This window comes from Anabrus simplex, chromosome 3, assembly GCF_040414725.1.
Source record: "Anabrus simplex isolate iqAnaSimp1 chromosome 3, ASM4041472v1, whole genome shotgun sequence".
Taxonomy (NCBI): Eukaryota; Metazoa; Arthropoda; class Insecta; order Orthoptera; family Tettigoniidae; genus Anabrus; species Anabrus simplex.
In genome coordinates, this window is record NC_090267.1 from 195518977 (window position 1) to 195531303 (window position 12327).

At 41.3% G+C, this 12327-nt stretch overlaps 1 protein-coding gene across 1 annotated transcript in view; it reads left to right on the plus strand.

Moving 5' to 3' along the window:
- Nucleotides 1-767: 767 nt before the first annotated feature.
- LOC136866730 (trypsin) overlaps nucleotides 768-12327 on the plus strand; it is a 142205-nt gene continuing 130645 nt past the window's right edge. The window contains exon 1 of the mRNA XM_068226825.1: nucleotides 768-846. Coding sequence (XP_068082926.1) covers nucleotides 768-846 — 79 coding nt within the window. The remainder of the gene's footprint in view (nucleotides 847-12327) is intronic.

The following is a 12327-nucleotide window of genomic DNA, read 5'->3' on the forward strand; positions in this document are numbered from 1 at the left end:
TTACTTAATATTGCTGAACGGGCTTTATAAAGATAGATTGTTGCAATGTTAATTTGGATTTAAAATCCTTCTCTCCGTCTGTTTTAATATCTAATTTGACTGAGAATTCACTATTCAGTTTCTTATGATTAATTAAAAAATATCACTGAACGTTACTTTTAGGAAATACTTACACAATTATTACACAGGAAACACACCGATTTGACTTTTAATCTCAACAAAACAGTATTGCATATAAACGCACTGCTTCTTTCACGATACAATCTGTATTCATGTGAGGACTACCTGTTCCACGGCAGTGCAGATGCTTGATAAGAATTTTGAGAAAGAAGTATTTATGAAACATTCACAACGCGATCGTCTACTGGAAAGTGTTTTAACTATCAACATATTCACCCCATTTTTCTGGCCAGAGTCTTGCTCTGCTACGGTATGGAGTAGACCGTACAGCCAGCGACTCCAAGCCGAGTGTTAGGCGGCGAGAAATAACCTGACACCCTCAGAGAGCCAACGGCTTCGGGCGGATGTGCTCCTTAAGGAAGGGCGGTGGTCCCTCAGTGGAGGAAATGCCACTGGAATCCACTGAAAACCTGATGTCCGGCAGCAGCGCCATCAGTATCGACTTGATGCACAGAGTAATTCATGCTCGAGATGGGTCAAGAGCGGGGAGCCTCAAGCGTCACCAGAATGACTGGTTTTTCGGTTGTGGTACTGCGGTGTGGAAGAGAGAGGCACCTCACTACGATATTATTCCCATGAACGCTATCATGATACCTGCTTTAAATGGATCTGATTCGTCATATGACCAGGCTGACAACCGGCGCTTTTGCGGTTCCAGGCTGCAAAGTAAGAAATGTGCTACTGGGCATGTGCATTTAGATAACCAGGCTGCATATGCGAAATTTGCGACCGGAAGAATAAAGCAGAGTGTGGCTACTTGGAATGTGAGAGGACTTTTAGCTTCAGGAAAACTCTTCCTGATAATACAAGAGCTGGAAAGGTATAACATAGGAGTGGCTGGGCTAAGTGAAACTCACTGGAAAAACAATGGCCATTTTAGAAGTGGAAATCATTGGGTCTACTTTTCTGGAAATGATGAAAAAAGCAGTAACGGAGTTTCAATTGTGACCAGGGACTGAATGATCTGGTGAAAGGATATAAACCTGTTAATGATCGCATCAACATCATTCGGGTTTATGCCCTAACAGCGGATGCGTCAAGATCTTGATGCTACTGTTTCAGCTTTTCCAAGCAGAGAACTAACTATTGTTATGGAAGACTTCAGTGCCAAAATTGGTTCAACACAACATGATGATCATGTTAGAACATCAGTAGGAAGATATGGAATTGGAGAAAGAAATGAACGGGGAAGCAGGCTTCTTGAGTTTGCAATTCAAAACAGGTTCAGTATAACTAACACAGTCTTCAAGCATCACATCGGGCACATGTACACATGGACTTCGCCTGATGGTCAATATAAAAATCAGATTGACTACATCCTGATCAGTTCAAGATGGAGGTCTTCTGTAATGGACCCCAAAACCTGTCCAGTGCAGTATGTGGCAGTGATCATCAACTTCTTAGAGCAGAAATAAGAATAAAACTTCAAACACCAGTTAAAAGATCACACAGGATACCACAAGTAGTTAATACGTTGTCATTCAAGGAATAATTGGCGCCAAGAGCCTCCATATTACAGGATCCAGTAACAACTGCAGAAGGGCTGTGGAATGTGACTAAAAGCTGGATAGAGTCCTCTTTGTATAAATCTAGAGTACCAAATACTAGAAGGCAACAGTGAATCTCTGACTTGACCCTTCAGCTTTTAGAAGATAGAAGGTGCCTTAAAAAATCTGGCATTAACAGTAAAAAGAGAGCAAATTTTTTTATCTTGATCGAAGGATTCAGTCTTCTTGTAGAAGAGATAAGAATAAATTCCTTAGTAACTTTTGTTCTGAGATAGAAGACCATGAAAATCAAAACCACAGCAAGAATCTTTTTGACAAAGAATAATCACTCGAGATTTCAAGCCATATTCCTGGATTGTACAGAACAAACAGGGTGATGATGATGTGGATATAGAGAATGTTCTAGAAACATGGAGATTGTACTGCCAGGATCTGTACAGTGAACAATGCAATGCACAAGACTAAGTGAAGATAGACAAACAGTCAGATCCTAAACCTAACATCCTCCGAGATGAAGTAGAAATGGCTTTGCAAATGCTGAGAACTGGAAAAGCGCGTGGACCTGATGGAATAAGTGCAGAAGTCTTGAAAGCTACAGGCGATGTTGGAATTGAAATGCTGTTGAAAATCTGCCAAGCAATATGGAATTCTATAAGCTGGCAAGAGGATTGGGTACATCGAATCTTTGTTCCAATCCACAAGAAAGGATCGAGGAAAAATGTGGAAATTATCGCTTAATTGCTTTGATTTCACATGCCAGTAAAGTTATGCTTCATATCCTGCACAAGAGACTCCGGGCATTCCTAGAGTATCACATTCCTGAAGTCCAGACTGGATTCATGAAATGAAAGGCACTCGAGAACAGATCTTAAGCCTGAGACAAATCATAGAAAAGGCTAGAGAATTAAATGTTCCGGTATACCTGTGCTTTATTGACAACCAAAACGCCTTCGATGCCGTCAAATGGAAACATCTTTGGAAAATTTTAGATGACATGGGTTTGCCACTCCTTGGAAAGCAAGGAAAATACAGCCACTGTGAAGATTCAAAACAAACAGTCAATGAAGTCTCGTACGAGGGCTGGAGACCATCAGGGATGTATCCTGTCACCGTTACCTTTCAATTTATATGGCGAATATGCCATGAGAACTGCATTAGATGACTGGGGCAAAGGATTTTCTATTGGGGGATGCAAGATCAACAACTTCAGATTTGCCGATGACACCACCTTGATAGCATCATCTGAAGAGGAGTTGACAAAGAGATAAAGAGAGTAGAGGAAGCAAGCCTTGAAATTGGATTATGCCTAAGTCGACAGAAAACCAAAGCCATGATTGTTGATCATAAGAACAACAACAGTCCACATATCCAACAGATTGGAGGTTGTGAAGTTGTACATCAGTATTTATATCTAGGCTCCTTGCTATCCAATTCTGGTGGTTCCAAAGATGAAATAAATCGAAGAATTGAAATAGTAAAGCTAGCAATGATCCGTCTGCAGAAGATCTGGAAAGATAATAACATCAGCATCAATAAAAAATGAAGCTCGTTTAATCTCTAGTCTTCTCAGTCTTCTTGTATGGCGCAGAGACGTGGAGCATCCTCAAACGTGATCGTGAACGGTTAGAAAGCCTTGAAATGTGGTACTGGAGGAAAATGTTGAGGGTTCCTTGGGTAGCTCATCTCACGAACACATCAATGCTGAACCAACTTCAGATAAAAGTTCGTCTATCGTGTAAGGTCTCCCAGCGGATTGTACGCTACTTTGGATATATACTCCGACGAGATGGTAGTCTTCAAAAGTTGATTGCTGAGGGCAAAGTCCAGGCAATCAGACAACGAAGTCGAGTACCAACACGGTGGATTGACATGGTGAACGACCCCCTACAGAGTTCTCTCTGAGTAACCACATTGAAAGCTTTAGATAGGAAAGAATGGTGGAGTATGGTTCATCGGCTAGATAGCTGAATTTTATGATAGTCACGACGCCTCAGTCATGAGGCAAAACCAAGGAGAAGAGAAGATATGCACCCCACTCCCCAAAACTTCTCTAAAACGCCTGGCACTCAGTAGGAAGCAGTTATTAAAATGTGCACACAGCATCTTAGTGAATATTCTGAACTCTCAAATTGTGGTTTGCGGAATGAGTGCAGGTAAAACTAAGAAGAGAAAGACATGAATCACACTTGTAGGGACCGAGCTCGATAGCTGCAGTCGCTTAAGTGCGGCCAGTGTCCAGTATTCGGGAGATAGTAGGTTCGAACCCCACTGTCGGCAGCCCTGAAAATGGTTTTCCGTGGTTTCCCATTTTCACACCAGGCAAATGCTGGGGCTGTACCTTAATTAAGGCCACGGCCGCTTCCTTCCCACTCCTAGCCCTTCCCTGTCCCATCGTTGCCATAAGACCTATCTGTGTCGGTGCGACGTAAAACAACTAGCAAAAACACTTGTAGGAATGCAAGGAAGAAAGTTAACCATTACTTGAATGTTCAAAAACCTTCTTAAACTTTTAGCTACGATTGAAGTTGGCAGATTAAATGTCCGTTTGGAGGGCATTATAGAACTCTTCCTACGGGCGCCGCGTTGGACCGGTCCGGTCTGCATTAAAAGAACCTACAAGCAATATCAGCACCATTCATCATATGGACTGGCTATACAAAGAATGGTGTTAATAGTGTTATCAGTGTTATTCCTATCTCGTTTCTTTATATGACCAGTCAACTTCCATTACAAATTGCTAGAGCAATTAGAAGGTACCGAGGGGATAACGTTTTGAAAAAGAAACCCTGTCCGTGCTACAGGTAAACAATTTCAGAACAATTGTTTAATTCTTCCGCTGCTGCTGGGCGAAGGAGCGATCGGTTAGTTGTGATTCAGTTTCTAACAAACCAAAATTCACTAACTGGACAACAATGTCCAGTGTCAAGGAGAAATTTTCAAAATGTACTCATGTTGTCACATTAACAACCTTTTCTGCGTAAACAAGCTCATATTCACTAAGTTAGTACCACGTAATTCGAAGCTGTGCATGTAGCTCGCAAACTGTACGTTTCTGAACACGGGCTCCTATTCAAAACGTTATCTGCTTAGACTCCTTTACAAGCTCTTGGATTTTGTGATGGCAATTTTAGAATACTCTGTATACCTATCATCATTTCAAGGGAACTGGGATAACGCATCGCATGAATGTTTAAGGAACCATATATATGAAGCCATATCTCCAAGATATCTGTAGCTAGAACGTTTGAATATGAAAGCTGACATAAACATTTGTACGTATACTGAGTTAAAATTAAATGGAATTTGTGGTCTAAGTGAGATAAGTGTTTGATATTTTACTTTAAACAATATTTAAGAAGTAAAATATTTTACAGGATGTTTCAATGTTATGGATAAAATCTGTAGGAGTGACTAGAGGACAAGTCCCAATAGAGAAAATTTAAAAAAAGAACCATTTCAGGGATAGGACGTAATCGTTACAAAGTTTTTCATGTTTTATGTTTCATACACCAGGCTTTACGTCGTATATCAACAATATCTTGCATTTGGATGTTCATTTGAAGCATTTATCATGACTTCATGAGATCTCGCACGTTATTTAGCGAAGAGATGGCCGACATCCATTTCATGTTCGTACATTCAAGCAAACAGAAGATGACCGGCGAAGAAATGTTTAATGTTATACATTCTCGGAACGCGAGGATATTCGTATACTGTGGATGGCCGGTGGCCGAGGTGATGATATTTGGAATCCTCCTACCTGCACGATGTGTTCCTCCTGTTTACAGCAAGAGGATTTTTGAAGTAAGTATTCTTTGTGCGGTTAAATGCACGTGCCAATCGCCAATGCACGGAAGGCAGAGCAATCGAATGTTGGATCTTTTCTTCACAGAAAACAGCGATAGTGCTGCTACGCCAATTTTAATAACATCGGTTTGATAGAGATGCTGTGGGCTTAAGCGTGTGGACTCTTGAGCGTTGGCAATGAAAGTGTGCCGGTCCACCAACATGCGTGTTCCACGAAACCTGCCTTTCGCGCAAAAGATGCAACATCCAAAAAGTTGCACAACTCACGTTAAAGTCTGCCGGGTAAGGAATGTCGACCATTTCTACGTTAGAACACGTGTGATGTGCATGACAACTGCTTCAAATGCAGCTATAAATACGAGACAATGTGGACATGCAGTGTGAAAACCGGTATCTGGAACATAAATCATGAACCATGTTGTAATGAGATTACCTCATATCTCAGAATAGCTTGGTTTCCCGTGCTTCAGTACGTTCATTAGGACTTTGGCCTATATTCATCCCTAGAGATTGTACCAATAATTTTGAAATATTCCTGTATAATTTTGTCTGAAGAAGTTAATGAGAGCATGCTATAATTTTGCTTCAATTGCTTTCCTCTCTTGTTTTATACATATCCATTATAGGCTGTTATAACTCTGTCTCTGTGAATTTACTAAAAATCATTCTTCACCGCCCTATATTTGCAACTAGCTCTGTGGCCTCGTTTAAATAATGAGACACCGAGTCGAACCGACGTCACCTTGGTCTCCCTGTACTACTCTTACCCTCCATGACCGAGTTCATTCATTCTCCTCACATGATCGCACGAGCGAAACCGGTTTATGCGTACACCTTCACCTAACGAGTTTATTTCTAACTTATCCTTTATCTCCTCATTCCGAGAAACCCCGCCCATGTTTCTAGCTGTTTATACGAGCGATCATTGTCGCTACTTTCGTGTCTGCTCCTTATAACTTACGAATAAGATATCCTGAGTACACGCGGCTTCCACTCCCGTACATCAGAATTGGTTTGAACACAGACCGGTAATGAAATGAAATGGCGTATGGCTTTTATTGCCGGGAGTGTCCGAGTACATGTTCGGCTCGTCGGGTGCAGGTCTTTTGATTTGAAACCCGTAGGCGACCTGCGCGTCGTGATGAGGATGAAATGACGTTGAAGACGACATATACACCCAGCCCCCGTGCAACCGAAATTAACCAGTGATGGTTAGAATTCCTGACGCTGCCGGGAATCAAACCCGGGATCACTGTGACCAAAGGCCAAAACGCTAACCATTTAGCTACGGAGCCAGAAAACACAGTCCGGTGCTGACTGATTTATTACAGAATACTGTTAGTCGCAACTTCTAGCAGACTGCATTAGCTTTACTGTACCTTGATTCAGTCTCACTTGGTAGGCTGTACTAGACCCATCCTGTGATCATTTCTTTCTTTCTTTATTTATTTATTTTTTCTTCTTAATCCCTTTACCCTCCAGAGTTGGTTTATCCGTCCGACTCAGCGAGGGATCCCATCTCTACCATTTCAACACTGGAGCGGGAGACTTTGGGTGGGGGGTTCAGCTGGGCGACCTCACCTGCTATGCTGAACAGGGGCCTAATGGGGGATGGGAAGACTGGAAGGGATAGATAAGGAAGAGGGAAGGAAGCGGCCATGGCTTTAAGTTGGGTACCGTCCTGGCAATTGCTTGGAAGATAAGTTGGAAACCACGGAGAACAACTTTGAAGATGGCTGAGTTGGGAATCGAATCCCCCTCTACTCAATTGACCTCCCGAGGCTGTGTGGAGCCCGTTCAAACCCTCGTATCACTTTTCAAATTTCGTGGCAGAGCTGGAAATCGAATCCGGGCCTCTGGGGCTGTCAGATAATCATATTAACCACTTCACCACAGAGGCGGACTCCTGGAATAATACACATCATAAATATTTGTATTTATGTATTTTTGTATTCTCAACCTGATATCCAATTCTCTTACGTTTCTTCCCTGACGACATCACTTTTGTCTTCGAAACGCTCATTTTCGTTTCCTACTCACAGCACCAAATATCTGGAAGTTGTAGTGTTATCGGTTAAATACTTGGTGATTCAGGCTCCTTGACTAAATGGTTAACGTACTGGCATTTGGCTGAGGTTCAGGCCAGGGTGAGGATTTTAACTGCATATGGTTAACTCCCCTGTCTCGGGGACTAGGTGTTTGTTTTGGTCTCAGCGAACATCTCTTTATTTACGTACAATACACCACACTACTAGCCACCATGGAAACATGCAATAGTGAATAAATCCCTCCACATACGGTTGGCGTTAGGAAGGGCATCCTACTCTAAAACAGGACCCAGTCCACAAACAGTGCCTATCCAAACACATTGAGAAAAGGCCAGGAAGACGAAAAAGAGGATTTAATTATTTGTGAGCCCAAGGAACTTATTATATTGAAAATATCAAGGGCTAGAAAAAGATACCGCAGTAATTCAATATGAAAACTCACGCAAGCAAACACTGAATTACAAACAAAATAACGAAATCTAGACAGCTGTACTTGCTGTGGCAAAGCTCCCACCTCATGTAACGAAGTTTACTCCGGTTCCGTTTTTGAAATGTAGTTGCTTCCCAATTTGTGGGATGCAATTCTGACAGAGCATAGTCCGCATGGTGGCCATGGTCGTAAGTCTGACACTGTGGTTGGCCGGTTCGTGTCCCGTTGGCGGAAAATATTTTCACCATCCGAACGTTGGTCGTTAGGGTAGGAAAGATAGTGGTATACAATTTCTAATCACTAGTCTGCGTGCCAAAATCCTGGCTTCAATTCCACCTCTCTGCAATTTTCAAATGGAGTGAGGGCATATGACACTGTTGATAGTGATTCGTCCGTCGGATAGAGACGTAAAGCATTTAGCAGATCCGTTTGTGTTATTCGACAGGAGTAGAATATGTGCCGACACCGGGTTTCACGCTCTCCATATTTTATTACCATAATCATGACCGTGATGATAGAGATCATCATCCTACATTCAAACGATCAGGTCGCCCGTAGGTGTCAAATAGATAAACCTGCACCGGGTAAGCCGAACAAGTCCTCGGATTCTACCGGTACTAAAAACTAAAATCCATACGACACATAAATAAATAAATAAAATAAATAAATAAATAAATAAATAAATAAATAAATAAATAAATAAATAATCAAAGAAATAATGACAGACCATATCGTACAACCTCTGCGTCCGTATTTTTATAAATAACAAAATATAAACATAAAACGGAATTCTGGTTCTAGATGGGGTTGTAAATTTAATTAGGACTTTCTTGAATTATGCTTTTTATGCAAATGCATGTGTCAACAGGTTTTGCTACTCTTAACGCAGTACTTTGTTTTATTTTACTGTTCACCTGACTTATTTCAAACTTTTACACAAGAGACAGCCTTGCTAATGTTTCGTAGCTCTGGATAAATAATACAAACGAAAGGAAAATATGTTGGCTAGGCAGGGTGTGTCATAACTATACCGACAAAAGAAATCAGAAATGCTCTTTGTGTTATTTTAAGGACGATGGTGCAATCGGATTGGCGACGAAAATTCATCTTTTTCAGAGAAAATGGGGTTAATTTATTAGTTTCGGGTGCGCGATTCAAGTTGAAGAAATTGCCGTATTCGCTACGCCAGAGAGCTAGCCGCTGCGTGTTGCTGTGCGTCAGAGGAGGGAAGGAAGGACGGGAAAGTGGGAAGTGGGAGACAGAGGTAATGTGCGAGACACCACAGATCCCGAACAAAGTCCAAAGGTCACCAAAGGTCACCAAAGGTCACTGTTGGATTAAAGTTTTTGAAATTGCTGCATTTGCTATGCCACAGAGCCAGCCGCTGCCTGTTGCTGTGCGTCAGAGGAGAAAGGGAAGGGAGAGGAAGTGGGAAGTGGGAAGTGGAAGACAGAGGCAATGCGCGAGACACCGCACATCCCGAAAAAAGTCCAAAGGTCACTACTACACCGTTGTGAACAGTGTATCGAATTTGGAGGCGGGTATATTGAACATCTATAATCAAACCACTGGGCATATTGTTTCCTTCATTCAGCATTTCATTTACAACGTTGTGTGCAAAGGAATACTCCTGTGGCAAGGACAATTCTGTGCGAGTCGAACGAGGAAACTTTTGCATATGTGCGCAGCATTATCTCTGTCTCCATCATACAATCCACTTCCGCTCCCTCCCCTTCTCTGCCCTGACGCACGGCAGCGCCTTGTGCTCTGGCGTAGTAAATGTGGCGAATTCGTCACTTTGAATCGCGCTCCCGTAAATAACAAAGTAACGTCATTTTCTCGAAAAGAAAAATTCCTCCGCCAATCCGATTGCACCATAGTTCTTAAAGTAACACGAAGAGGGTCCCTGATATTTTTGTCGGTGTAGTTATGACACACGCTGTACTGTGGGATGAGAGGCAGGTTATTACAGGCAATCAAAGTTATTTATGATGACAATAGACCACAGTGAGAATTTATGGCAGAATGACTTTTTGTTCAAGTAGTAACAGGAAATAGACGAGAATGTTATCTTTCATTGTTGTTCGTAATTTACATGGATCATTTACTCACAGATATAAAACTAGCGTACCATTGCGAGAAATCTCGTATGTGGAAACCTTTAAGAGTAAAGACGTGAGCGAAACTTATTTACTTGAATAAAAACTTGTATAAACTTTCCTTTCAATTTAATTTCAAATTAATTATGTATATAAAATAGAAACAAAAAAAACATTTCCTTAAAATCGGCATTGGGTCTAATGATACAGTACTTCTTGGCAGTTTGTTTTCCGCTTTCCTTGATAGATACAAACATGTTAATAAATCCTTTTATCCAAAGCTACATCAATTTTACACCGCACTGACCAAGTACGGTATAAGCCAACTTTTTGTCTTATTTACAACAAATCAACGAAACGTTAGAAACAGTTCCATGGCAAGCGGTAGATGGCAGCGGAAATGTTTCACTCTAAATATATATATACCCTTCCACTCGTTAGGAAGTTCGTTTGAGCTTTGGAGTGGCTCTGGTAAGGCTTACTACTACCCTGGCTTTACGTGTAAAATTGAAAATCATTTGAGAAATTGAAAGTCACATGAGAAATTTAAAGTAACTTATGAATGTGAAAGTCAAATTGGAAGTCACTTAAGAAATTGAAAGATACTTGGAAAAATGGAAAGTTACTTGTGGACTTGAAAGTTAAATTAGAAGTCACAATTCATAAGGTTTGAACTGACTGTTCTTTAAACAACACAGATGCATATCACCTTTAAGTAGTTCTGGATCTTGAAATTTATTGCTCCGTCTGCCTGCTTCCTCACAGGTCCATGGAACCAGGTATCTACTGGTGACAAGGAACACCATTACCGTATGTCCCCGAAGATCCGGAACACCATCACCACGTATCCCCCGAAGCTACCACGTCTCCATCGGCGGAAGTTCACACGATGATACGGGTGGTTAAGTCTATGTATGTGCCGTCAAATTGCCCACGCTACTTCGAGTGTTATAGCACCGTCGGTTCATAACTATCAATCAATCAATCAATCAATCAATCAATCAATCAATCAATCAATCAATCAATCAATCAATCAATCAATCAATCAATCAATCAATCAATCAATCAATCAATCAATCAATCAATCAATCAATCAATCACTACTGATCTGCATTTAGGGCAGTCGCCCAGGTGGCAGATTCCCTATCTGTTGTATTCCTAGCCGTTTCTTAAATGATTGCAAAGGAATTGGAAATTTATTGAACATCTCCCTTGGTAAGTTATTCCAATCCCTAACTCCCCTTCCTATAAACGAATATTTGCCCCAATTTGTCCTCTTGAATTCCAACTTTATCTTCATATTGTGATCCTTCCTACTTTTAAAGACACCATCCAAACTTATTCGTCTACTGATGTCCTCCCACGCCATCTCTCAACTGACAGCTCGGAACATACCACTTACTCGAGTGGCTCGTCTCCTTTCTCCCAAGTCTTCCCAGCCCAAACTTTGCAACATTTTTGTAACGCTACTCTTCTGTCGGAAATCGCTCAGAACAAATCGAGCTGCTTTCCTTTGGATTTTTTCCAGTTCCTGAATCAAGTAATCCTGGTAAGGGTCCTATACTGGAACCATACTCAAGTTGAAAACGTTCGTAGTGAATTTCACTTATGATATTTTGAACCAAGATTCCACTTAATAATGCGATCGAACCGTCACTGTCCAACTACACAAGTTCGATGCGCTGAATGCACTGTGTTCCCGCCTGTATGTTTGAATACAGTTCGTGAAGTCTAAGCAGAATCTGTACATTATATCTCACTCATGATAATGTCGTAATATTCAATTACACGGTCTACAGTATGTTCCCTTATGTGAAATAATGAGCAAGTAATTTTATGAAACAGCCTAGTGTCTGTCGAGCTCACCATAAAGTATTATTGCTCATTTTCACAGTCTGTGTTCCCTTACGTGAAATAGCAGACACGTAAGTTTAATAAACAGAGTGCTAAATAGCTGGTCACTTGCAGAAGTTCAAATACGTAAACCTGTCTCATTAAATTGTAAGTTATGTTGTTTACTGACAGTCCTGTATTACACGGCACAATATAATATGCCCAATATATGACACTTTAGAAGTTCTTTAGAAGTGGACGAAAAATTTTAGAGTATAAAGTTATACTGCTGTCACAGTCAAAGTGCACACCTAGGCCGTGCCTCGCTGATACTGAGTTCGAAGTTGTAGACGTTCGGGAATTCGCACTACACGCACTATGTTAAATCACACCCGCCGGTACTACGTCATGCAGCAGACCTC